Source organism: Micromesistius poutassou (genome assembly GCF_964030765.1).
Source record: "Micromesistius poutassou genome assembly, chromosome: 19".
Lineage (NCBI taxonomy): Eukaryota > Metazoa > Chordata > Actinopteri > Gadiformes > Gadidae > Micromesistius > Micromesistius poutassou.
Window position 1 is genome coordinate 7,906,707 of NC_140289.1, and position 10,150 is coordinate 7,916,856.

General features: G+C 43.3%; 2 protein-coding genes across 2 annotated transcripts; one reads left to right on the top strand and one right to left on the bottom strand.

Moving 5' to 3' along the window:
- Nucleotides 1–1,745: 1,745 nt before the first annotated feature.
- On the top strand, nt 1,746–5,027 carry clec11a (C-type lectin domain containing 11A). Its single transcript, XM_084483597.1, has 5 exons — nt 1,746–2,110; nt 2,504–2,618; nt 2,860–2,967; nt 3,241–3,324; nt 4,048–5,027. The coding sequence occupies exons 1-5, from the start codon at nt 2,039–2,041 to the stop codon at nt 4,458–4,460; spliced, it is 792 nt and encodes a 263-aa protein (XP_084339723.1). The 5' UTR covers nt 1,746–2,038; the 3' UTR covers nt 4,461–5,027.
- A 127-nt stretch (nt 5,028–5,154) lies between these two features.
- On the bottom strand, nt 5,155–9,984 carry selenol (selenoprotein L). Its single transcript, XM_084483596.1, has 9 exons — nt 9,804–9,984; nt 9,275–9,353; nt 8,599–8,652; nt 8,183–8,228; nt 7,937–8,064; nt 7,689–7,803; nt 7,460–7,582; nt 6,862–6,999; nt 5,155–6,471 (listed from the first exon to the last, which is right to left on the bottom strand). The coding sequence occupies exons 1-9, from the start codon at nt 9,907–9,909 to the stop codon at nt 6,352–6,354; spliced, it is 909 nt and encodes a 302-aa protein (XP_084339722.1). The 5' UTR covers nt 9,910–9,984; the 3' UTR covers nt 5,155–6,351.
- Nucleotides 9,985–10,150: the final 166 nt, after the last annotated feature.

Genomic DNA, 10,150 nt, shown 5'->3' on the forward strand with positions numbered 1-10,150 from the left:
AAAAATGTACACAAGCACTGTTACGTATTAAACTTCAATAGCTCAATAATAAAACCTTTTAATAAAACTCTGAATACACATCTTCTTGTCCAGAAGAAACCAAAACGGCACAGAAGTTTTTTATTCAAGCAATGTAGCACGAGTTGGAGTGGAGTTGGTAATGGATATAGCCTACCCACGGGTATCGCAATTTAAACAAAATCAACAATAATAATGGGGGGGCGCCAGAGGATCAGGGTAAGGTAAGGGGGGCGTTTGCTCAAAAAAGGTTGAGAAACACTGCTTTAGACAAAGACTCACAATGCACACACAATGTTAAACACAATGAATGCCTCACAGCCCTGTTTGCTGCTTTTGTGCTCAAAACAACAAGTCCGTAATCCCTCCGGCTTGCGAGCAATTCAAAAAGCCCAGCAAGCAAAATTGGCACCCAGCCCATCACCCCCCACCCAAAGTACTTTGAAAATATGCACCAGTCGTGACCTCACAAGTCGTCACTGCTGCTGTGGTGGAAACAATGTGGAAATGGGACTGTTTCCACGGCAACAAGGTTGCCCATAATACATCCGAAGACATCCCAAAACAAAAAGAATGGCATGTCGGAAAGTAAGAAGTGGAGAGGAGGATGTCCTGAGGCAAGACCACAGCTGTGCTGTCCCAGAGGAAGCCTTGCGTTGCGGTACCAGGCCTGTGCACATCCACCTCACTGTTCCACCCATCTTCTTGAATGAGCTCATCTCGGTTTTATTCCTAAGCTTTCCTTTCATACCACTTTGCAGCATGGTAAAGTAGATCTAAGAAGTGCAGAAAAACCGAAGATGGATGTATGCAGATGTTCTTTGGTCCCAGTGTATTTACTTTTAGGGCATATAGCAGACGCTTTTATCTATCAAGTGACTTATGATTTGGACTGGTGCAATCCTCTGCCCAGAAAACAGCTAAGGAAACTAGGAGGATTGCGTATTCTATCAAGGCTTGCTGCACATTCACATCCCTGTTAACCAGCGCAATAATATCTGGGAATGTTAGAATATTTGAAACACCTTGTTCAGAAGTGTCTACTGCTTGGTGGAAAGTTAGAAAAATCTCCAATTCTCCCACCAACCCAAATAATGTCTGAAAACGGTCTGGAATGTAGGAAACAGTGTCCAAGACGACGTAGTCCTTCAAAGGAAAAAAGTGTGAAATTCCATGCAGTCAATATTGTGTCCTGCTCCCCTCACCCCACCCAGTCTTAACAAGGCCACGGTCCAGATCCCGAGAAAAACCTGTTTGAATGAGCTCTTTTGAGAAGTAAGGAGTCCAAACTTGCGAGAGATTCTTGTGGCATTTTAACTGGCATACCTCCTGTGCCGTTGGCCTCCTGTGAGCCAGCTTCCAGCCACGGTCACAGGGCATCGGTCCAAAAAAAAGCCAAAGCTTTATGGTAATCCTTCTGCATATTCACTGCAGATGGACCCACTCTACTGTTTGTTTATTTGTGTTTCTTGAATATCTTCAGCGAGTGTGAGAAGACTGCATTGATAGTCATATTCAAGTTTGACCAAAACGGTGTGGGTGAAAATGCCTGGTTGTACAGTACCAACTTGTGTGGTAGAAATGCTGGGCCCAATGTGTGTGTGAGTGTGTGAGTGTGTGTAAAGTCACATAAATTGTGGAAACGGGAGGTGGGATCACAAACAAAGGCCTTTCCTGTTGTTTGTCTTTGGGACATAAGGCGTTCCGAAAGGAGTGCAGACCACACTATAAGCATGAACGTCTCAGAGACAAATTGTAGGTCAATAAGTTTTGAGCTTTTTGACTTGTTCTTTTAAAGCTCCATTTGGCTCTGAACATTTATTTCTAATGGCACATTCCAGATTCTTACACTCATGCCTGACGCGTGTCTCTGAGGCTTGAAAGAAAAGGAACCAGACTTTTTCCAGAGAGAGGGAGAGAGAGAGCGAGAGAGAGAGAGAGAGAGAGAGAGAGAGGGAGGGTGAGGAAGAGTCCGTAGTGGAGTGTGTTTCAAGGAAAATCGAGAGCGGTCAAGAAGAAAATGGGACCTCAGTTCTCTGTTGTCGTTATGTTGTGTCTGTGTTCTCTGGGTTTCTGTGCTCCACCAACGCAGGTGAGAATTTAACCACTCACGTCTCTTTGTGTGTGTGTGTGTGTGTGTGTGAGTGTGTGTGTGTGTGTGTGTGTGTGTGTGTCATTGACAAAAGTCTACACCCAATGGCATAAGGCAGCAGCAATGACGGACAAGCCTAATGTTAGGTGCACAGTGGCAGTTGCAACAAAGACATTTTTGTAGGATGACCTGTGATATCTTTAGACAACTCAAGCACCACCAATTCAACTGGTTTACTGCACAGGCATGGTAAATGTTGTAATGTGTAATAAAATTGTTCCTGCAGAGTGACTAGATTGTTGGTGGTTTTACACAAGCTGTGTCTATGAAACCGCATTAACTTGATTTATTTGTGTGTGTGTGTGTGTGTGTGTGTGTGTGTGTGTGTGTTAGCCATCCGTGGTGGAGATGAAAAAGGCAAGAGGTGATGTTCCTGATCAGCTTTCAGAGCCAGCACCAGAGCCCACCAGCCAGTTGTCAGACTTTGAGAACACATACAACTACATCTGTAGGTACCATGTACTGTATAATGCATACACATGAACCTGTCCCAAAGTCTGTCGCATCTTCATAACATCAACTGCAAATCAGAATATCAGTAGTGTATAAGGTTGTCCAACATAAATCCAAAATCTCACCAGTAAATGCCAAAATAGGTCTAAAGGTGTTTTTTTTTCTGATCTATGCTTACTTGGTGTTGTTTTTTCTGTATTCTTATATTGCAATAACATTGTGTTGTCCACCCGCAGTATCCAGACTGGCAGACATGGATCAGGCTATTCATAAGTTGAATGTTGGGCACTACACTCTGGACGTCAAAGTCTCTCAGATGGGGGACCGCTTATCCCGGATAGATGGTAAGATGGTTCTCACTTACCTTTAGTTCCATTTGTGAACACTAGGTGGCAGCAAACTCACAAGAGCCATCAAGTATTTAGTCCTTCTTTAATTCAGAATTGCAATGGTATAACAACACTAACCAGAGTACAGTGTGAGATAGGTTGCTTCATTCAGCGCTACAAGTCTTTACCATTAATCACTGAAATGATGACACCATCATGTTAGTCAACATGTTCTTGTTCACATGTTAGTCTAACCCTGTCATACGGCTCACTTTTGTTTTGTTACAGGCAAAGTAGTAGAGTTGGAGGACATCATCCATGATCTGGACAAGTACAGCAAAGACAACCGTAAGGAGATGGGGAGACTGGAAGGTAAGGGAATTTAAATGTAAATTGAATGTACACACATGCCTCTTCTGTTCCATGGTTCTACAGAATGTGTTTAATACCAAGGCTACAAAAGATACATTATTGGTTCTTTAATCATATAGGCCACAGAATGGATAATAGGGATAGACCTAGAAATGCTGTCTGTGGTGGTATCCTTGACGTGTGAATTTCCACAACACTTCCGGTCTAAAGGTTCTTGCACACTTACCAAGGCAGCTGAATCCGTGAGATCATGATCATGCGAGAATCCATCTTGCCAGGCTTCAGGTTATGCGCTTGTGGCCGAGCCACAGTGGTTCAGATCAATCCTCTGAGGAACTATGATCCATGTGATAGAAGGGGGATAGACAGACAAACAGATGGTTCATCAAACCACCTACTTTGCATTCTTTGAAAGCGCCTGCCCTTTTCCAAATAGTTTCCAAGGACGACTTCCCAGATGGTTCTGTGTAACAAACCATCTGGCCCTTCAGGTTACTGCCTCAATAAATACCAACAAAAATACAGATGGGCCAATGGGGCGATGTGCCATACCCGTTGGGGGTTGGCTCTTGTCAGTGGTCGTTTTCTGTTGGCAAACATGTAAAATCGATGTTGGCCAACTTTGGCCATCCTTCTAAAGTTGGTCTTCACTATAGCCTAAGAAGACATTGGGTCAATCGTAGGTCACGTTTTGTCCCCCTTCTACCCACACACACACTTCAGGATGCCAGAAAGGGCGCCGGGTGGGCTACAAGTGTTACCTGGTCTACCGAAACTTCGAGGACTACGCGGGGGCGTCACGCAAGTGCATGGAGCGCGGCGGGCGCCTGGCTATGCCCCGCGACCGCAGGGAGCAGGAGGCGGTGGCAGACTACGTCAAGGTCTTCTACCAGCCCGGGAACTGGCCTGTGTGGCTGGGCGTCAACGACCTGCTCTCGGAGGGCATGTACATGTTCGACGACGGCACACGCGTCTCCTACTTCCAGTGGCGCAAACACTTCCTGTCGAGCCAGCCGGACGGCGGGAGGCGAGAGAACTGCGTGGCGATGTCGTCGGACGACGGCGACTGGTGGGACCATTACTGCGACCGCAACATGAGCTACCTCTGTGAGTTCGACGACAGGGTGGCCCTTTAGAGTCGGAGGGGCCGCGTTTCACCATTTTACGTTTTTAAATTTAGTTAATCATGGAGTTTTTATGGCCCCTGAGGAACCTAGAATATTATGGTTCCCTCTGGTGGTTGGTTGTTTAAATAGGAGGTTTGATTTTTACGATTGACATTTTTTTAATTGACATGGAAATAACATAACATCACATCAAATGAATAGATAAATTAAGTTTGGAATTGTTTTACAATGCACATATTAAGTATGAAATAAGCTACCGATTTCTTTAAAAGGTTTAAAATAACATTTTCAATCAAGGCTCTGTCCCAACAGCATTCTGCAACACCCTATGCAGTATATTGTTATCGTTGATATCACCCATGATAAAATGACATCAACAGTATCATATGTACACCATGCTAGAGTGTCGTTTTTGTTCCAATCAGTAGCTTAAATACATTCACAATGTTAAAACCTGCACTTGTAACTTTTTTTTATGAAGATATAACATTCCCAATTTAAATAAGATTGTGTCAGGAAATAGTGTTGTCCACAATAACACTCTTCTACTTTGAGATTCCACATTTGGGATTCCACAGGATTCCACATTTGTGAGGTTGCTGCCATCTACAGTTAAAACATTTAAGTCAAGACCATTTCCCGGTAAAAAAAAAAAAAGAAAAAGAGAAGGAAACTGCTAACTAAGCAGAGGCAAACTCAGGTCTAAATTTTCATTTTTTTTTATTGGATTCCATTTGAAATAATGAAAATAAATGTATCACTTGGTTTACTCATAAAAGTGACAAAACCATATATGTTTTAGATATAACACAAGAGACATAAATACAAATAGATACGTACAAACATTTCATGTACTTTGATGATGCTAAGTGGTTAGAATGCAGTGAAATCACAAATGTGTTTATGTTTTGATTTAGCGAGTAACCCATTAAAGGAAAAACACTGTAAAACATGAATGATTTGTTGTCTATCATGCAGTTACATCATAGACTTAACATATATTTGTTTCGGAAAGCACTGTATTAAAGATTGTTTACATTTCTTGATGCTATTGTAATCAATTTCACAAAGATCAAACAAAATATATTTTGACCTAACCCTGAACAAGGGTGATGGCTGCAGTGATGACATAATATTTAGGTTTAAAATCACAGTGATCTCCAGCAGCTATTCTGTTCTTTTGATTCAAATATGATAGCATGTACCTGACCCTAACCGACATCATGGAGAATTGATGGTTGTTATGCTTATCTGCTAAAACTTCAATCGATATTTATCGAAATGTGTTGGCTGGATTAACACAATTTCCTTCATGACATTCCTTCATGGGTAACTCACTGGCATATACGCCATACTACCTGTGAACTTCTGTAAACCAACGGGATCTGCCAAACAAGTGCTCTTTGTTAGAAATTCCTCCCTGGGCAGAAAGCTAGAGTTAACACCTTAAGTAAACTATATATAATGTTTATATGTGAAGCACTTTGAGTCTGCCTTGTGTATGAAAAGTGCTATATAAATAAAGTTGCCTTGCCTTGCCTAAACATCCCAATAACACCTGTAATTAATTTAGAATACTTAATTTAATTAATTACTAAAATACTAACCCTAACCATTTTTCTTCTATCAAATTGAAATTAATTAAAAAAAACTATTACCGGTAAATGAGAGTCCGGGGGGCAAATTAGTAGGACTATTCCAAAGCACTGACACCACCACAGAGGTAGTGTGGCCATCTTGTCCTCGACTCACAGGCTATATGTCAGTCACGCCTCTTCATGGTTTTCATGAGTGTGAGAGCGTGACGTCATCAACGTGAGCCGAGGAGAGCCACTCCACCTGTCGGAGTGTCAGTGTCGCGTCCCCACCGGCGTCTCCCACCGGCGTCGTGTTTACCACGCTATGGTTTCCCAGGCATGGCCGCCAGGAGGTGTGCCATAGCTGGCCGGTCCAGGGGGTGCTGAGAGGGGTGGGAGAGGAGCACTTTACCCTCCTGGTCCACCACGAAGTCCCCCCCCATCTGAAAACATACATTGAAATGACATTTAAAAAGTGTCCACCAACGATCGGTGCATTAACCCGAGAGAGGAAAGGAGAGGAAGGCGTCCCCAAAGCAGCGATAAGTGCCATGGATCCACAGCAAGGCGTTCAACGCAGAGAAGGACAGGACGTCCAGGGAGAGGGAGGTCCTCCGGCTGGAAGGTATTGATTTGTCCTGGTTTGACATTTGCCACGTCATTCAGAAGCGTTAACATTTTCAGACGACGGTATTAACTACAACTCAAAACACTAGAGGCTGCTCATGGGAAAGCTTTTGTTAGCAGCACACATATGTCCATCGATAGAGGAGCCTCGCACCACCTTCTGGCCTCACAGATGCTTGGGGAGGGGGAAGGTTCCAGCGCCTCACCTGCCAGATGTCTCCCAGCAGGCGGTGAGGGATGTCGGGGTGTTCGCGGCCCACGGCTTTGCACTCTGCCACCTGCAGCAGGAAATCGAACTTCAGCACCTTGGCGTAGGATGAGCCCAGCCCAAAGGCCCTGTAGATCTGGGACAAATGTATGACACATGCATTAATAAGTGTGACAATCAATGACCTGTTCGTCACAGAGGCACATACACACACCCACATATTTAACGTCCTGCAAATCTGGGACAAATGTATGTAAATGTAAATATAAGTGTTACAGTATTACTCATCTATTACCTGTTCCTTAAAGAGGCTGACACACACACACACAAACACTCATTTGCCGCAGGACAGACAACTCCAATGGCACACACATGTAAGACGAGTAGAACAAATACACACACACACACACAAACAATCATACACATGTAAGCTAAGTAGAACACACACACACACATTCGCCCAATCATACACATGTAAGCTAAATAGAAAGCACACAGGCACACACACACACGCACACACACACACACACACACACACACACACACACACACACACACACACACACACACACACAGGGGCGGTCTCTCGTGCACACCGTTCTCTGTGGGTCCAACAGCATAGGGAATGTGCATCCAGTCTGTTCCAACCACAGCTTGGCCCCCTCCACACTACCAGAAGAGACCAATAAGACCCGTGCCGAACGAGCTTCCAGGAGGGCCTACACACACACAAACACACACAGACACACACACACAATCATAATTGTTATTCTTGACATGAATTAAATGCACTTTCCCAAACAGGCGGAGCAGAGCATGACTGACCTGGTTTGCTTCAAGCTCGGCTGCGTGGTCTCGTCACGGTAGTCATCCGAAGTGTCGGATCAGAACCAGGAGGAGGCTCTGCCCTTTACCAAGGTACTGGCCCAGAGTCACAGCTCTTTAACACACACACACACACAAACAATAAGCAGAGATATTTGGATATATATATATATATATATATATATGTGTTAGCGATATCCAATGAGTGTGTGTGTGTGTGTGTGTGTGTGTGTGTGTGTGTGACTCACTCTGTGGTGCGTGCGTCCACGAGGGCCAGGTCGCCACTCAGCCTTTCTGCCATGGAACCTTCCGGCCCCTGCATCTCGGCTGGCCTCAAACCTGCATCCACACTCTCCACAAAAGAGTCCCACTCACTCTACACACACACACACACACACACACACACATACAAGAAAGAGAAAGAAAAATGTAAGAGATGCCAACTATGAGGAAAGAGGAAAACAAAAGATTGCATGAAAATGTAATGAACAAACCTCCAACTGTAGAAGGTTTTCAACTCCCTCTCTCACTGGAGCATGGCTAGGGAGAGAGAGAGAGAGAGCGAGAGAGAGAGAGAGAGAGAGAGAGAGAGAGAGAGAGAGAGAGAGAGAGAGAGAGAGAGAGAGAGAGAGAGAGAGAGAGAGAGAGAGAGAGAGAGAGAGAGAGAGAGAGAGAGAGAGAGAGAAATCTTTTCAAAATGTTGTTGAGGGGGCAATAAAGTCCAACATGTCTGTGTTTATTTTTGCTGGATTAAACTTGCAGTATGTTTCATTTTACTCCATAAAAAAACATCAGAGATTTAGAAAGTTTCTTAAGAATAAAACGCACCCATCTACGAGTCAATCCATCCAGGTAGTATCTCTATCACTCTATGAATCTTTTTAATCTGGTCCACTCCAATCACACTTACTGGTAAGACTTTGCCCATGCAGACTCTGCATCACGCTTCTTCGTCACCCCAATGCTGCCAGGCAGAAACACACAACCAACAATGGCACACTTGACGACAAGGGGGAAATAGTTGAGGATGCAAAAGGCACTGCACTTACAACTACTATGGGAGAAAATGACTGAGGTTTAAAGGAAGTATAAGTAATATCTTGCCTACATGTTTGAAACCAGTGTGGGTAAAAGCAGAGTCAACTAAGGGCTCTATTCCAAGGGATGATATGTGTATTTAATTACACCTCCTGAAAGCCCTCTGAAAGAAGCTCCTTATCTCATGTTTAGATCAGGGCTGGGTGCCTGGTGACCACTGAAGCTGTTATCTCTCTATATCAATAACCTCATTCTGTTTCTCTATTCACTTATATGTTACGGTTAACTAAGTATTGAAACAATTAAAGTTAAATGCTGTATTAATGTAGTTACCACATGGTTAAAGGAGCCATTATCAAATAAAGTTTTTTTATTTTGACCTGCCCATTCTATCCGCCATTGGCTAGTGGCAGGTGTTCATTTTGAACTCTGGACATGCCCTTGGCATGTTAAGTCATATGTTACAGTTACAGAAGATGATTTACACTCAAGCAACATTACAAACAGCTTGTAATGTAAAGTTATGCAGGCAGTTCCCACATTCCCACCTGTTGTAAAAGTCAGCAGCGGCAGTTATCAACCCAAACATCGTAGTGATCTTATTAGGGACAAATAGTTCCAGGGAAGCTGTTGGGAGAACAACGGAGGCATAGTAAGATTTAAGACTTTTGTAATATGGCTTTTGTGCTGGCAGTGAGCATGACAGGGATTTCAGAGTCTTGCTCAATCACTATGCCAGTAGGCTTTTAATCCAGCAACCAGGTCCCACTATTCCATTGTAGTAATAATAGAAAACCAAAGTTTGTAAATTAATACTATTTATCAAAAATATATATGTTAAACAGTAAGAAAATTCTAAATGGTATGCATTACATAAGTTATGTATGCATCTATTCAGAGAGCATTTTTACTGGCAATGCAATTGAAAGTTATATAATTGACAGGTTATAGTCCTAATAATTTATTATCTTTAATAGATTATAAATACATATAATTAGCATATATGCTTTTCTACCTAGAGCAACCACACATTAAACAATGGTCCAAATGTGCAGTTCAAATGTCACTAATTCTTACCTCCTGCTTCCTGCTTTGCATTTTGAAGAATCACTTTACCCAAGTTAACGAGAAGAGACAGGCCGCTTGTTATCGTCTCCTCCACCTCACCTGCAGCACCAGCCATTGCACCGACACAACACGACTGTAAACTGTGGTTCAGTTGAGTTCAACTAGGGAGCAATAGTGGAGCGGAGTAGTGAAACTAGTGGCAACGAGGGCGCACAGGAAAACGTATCACATTAGATCACATGATATGCTAATCTGCTATAGTGCTTTGGGTGGACTTCCAGTGACCTCCAGTGGTCAATATGAAAATGTGCAAGAAAACCACGCTGGGTTGTATTCGATTTGATGTTATGTATTCT

Excerpts from the sequence above, each read along its gene's own strand:
- clec11a (XM_084483597.1), top strand. The coding sequence starts at position 2,039 with ATGGGACCTCAGTTCTCTGTTGTCGTTATGTTGTGTCTGTGTTCTCTG. Across the intron at positions 2,619-2,859 it reads GAACACATACAACTACATCT|TATCCAGACTGGCAGACATG; the intron begins GTAGGTACCATG and ends GTCCACCCGCAG. Across the intron at positions 3,325-4,047 it reads GGAGATGGGGAGACTGGAAG|GATGCCAGAAAGGGCGCCGG; the intron begins GTAAGGGAATTT and ends CACACACTTCAG.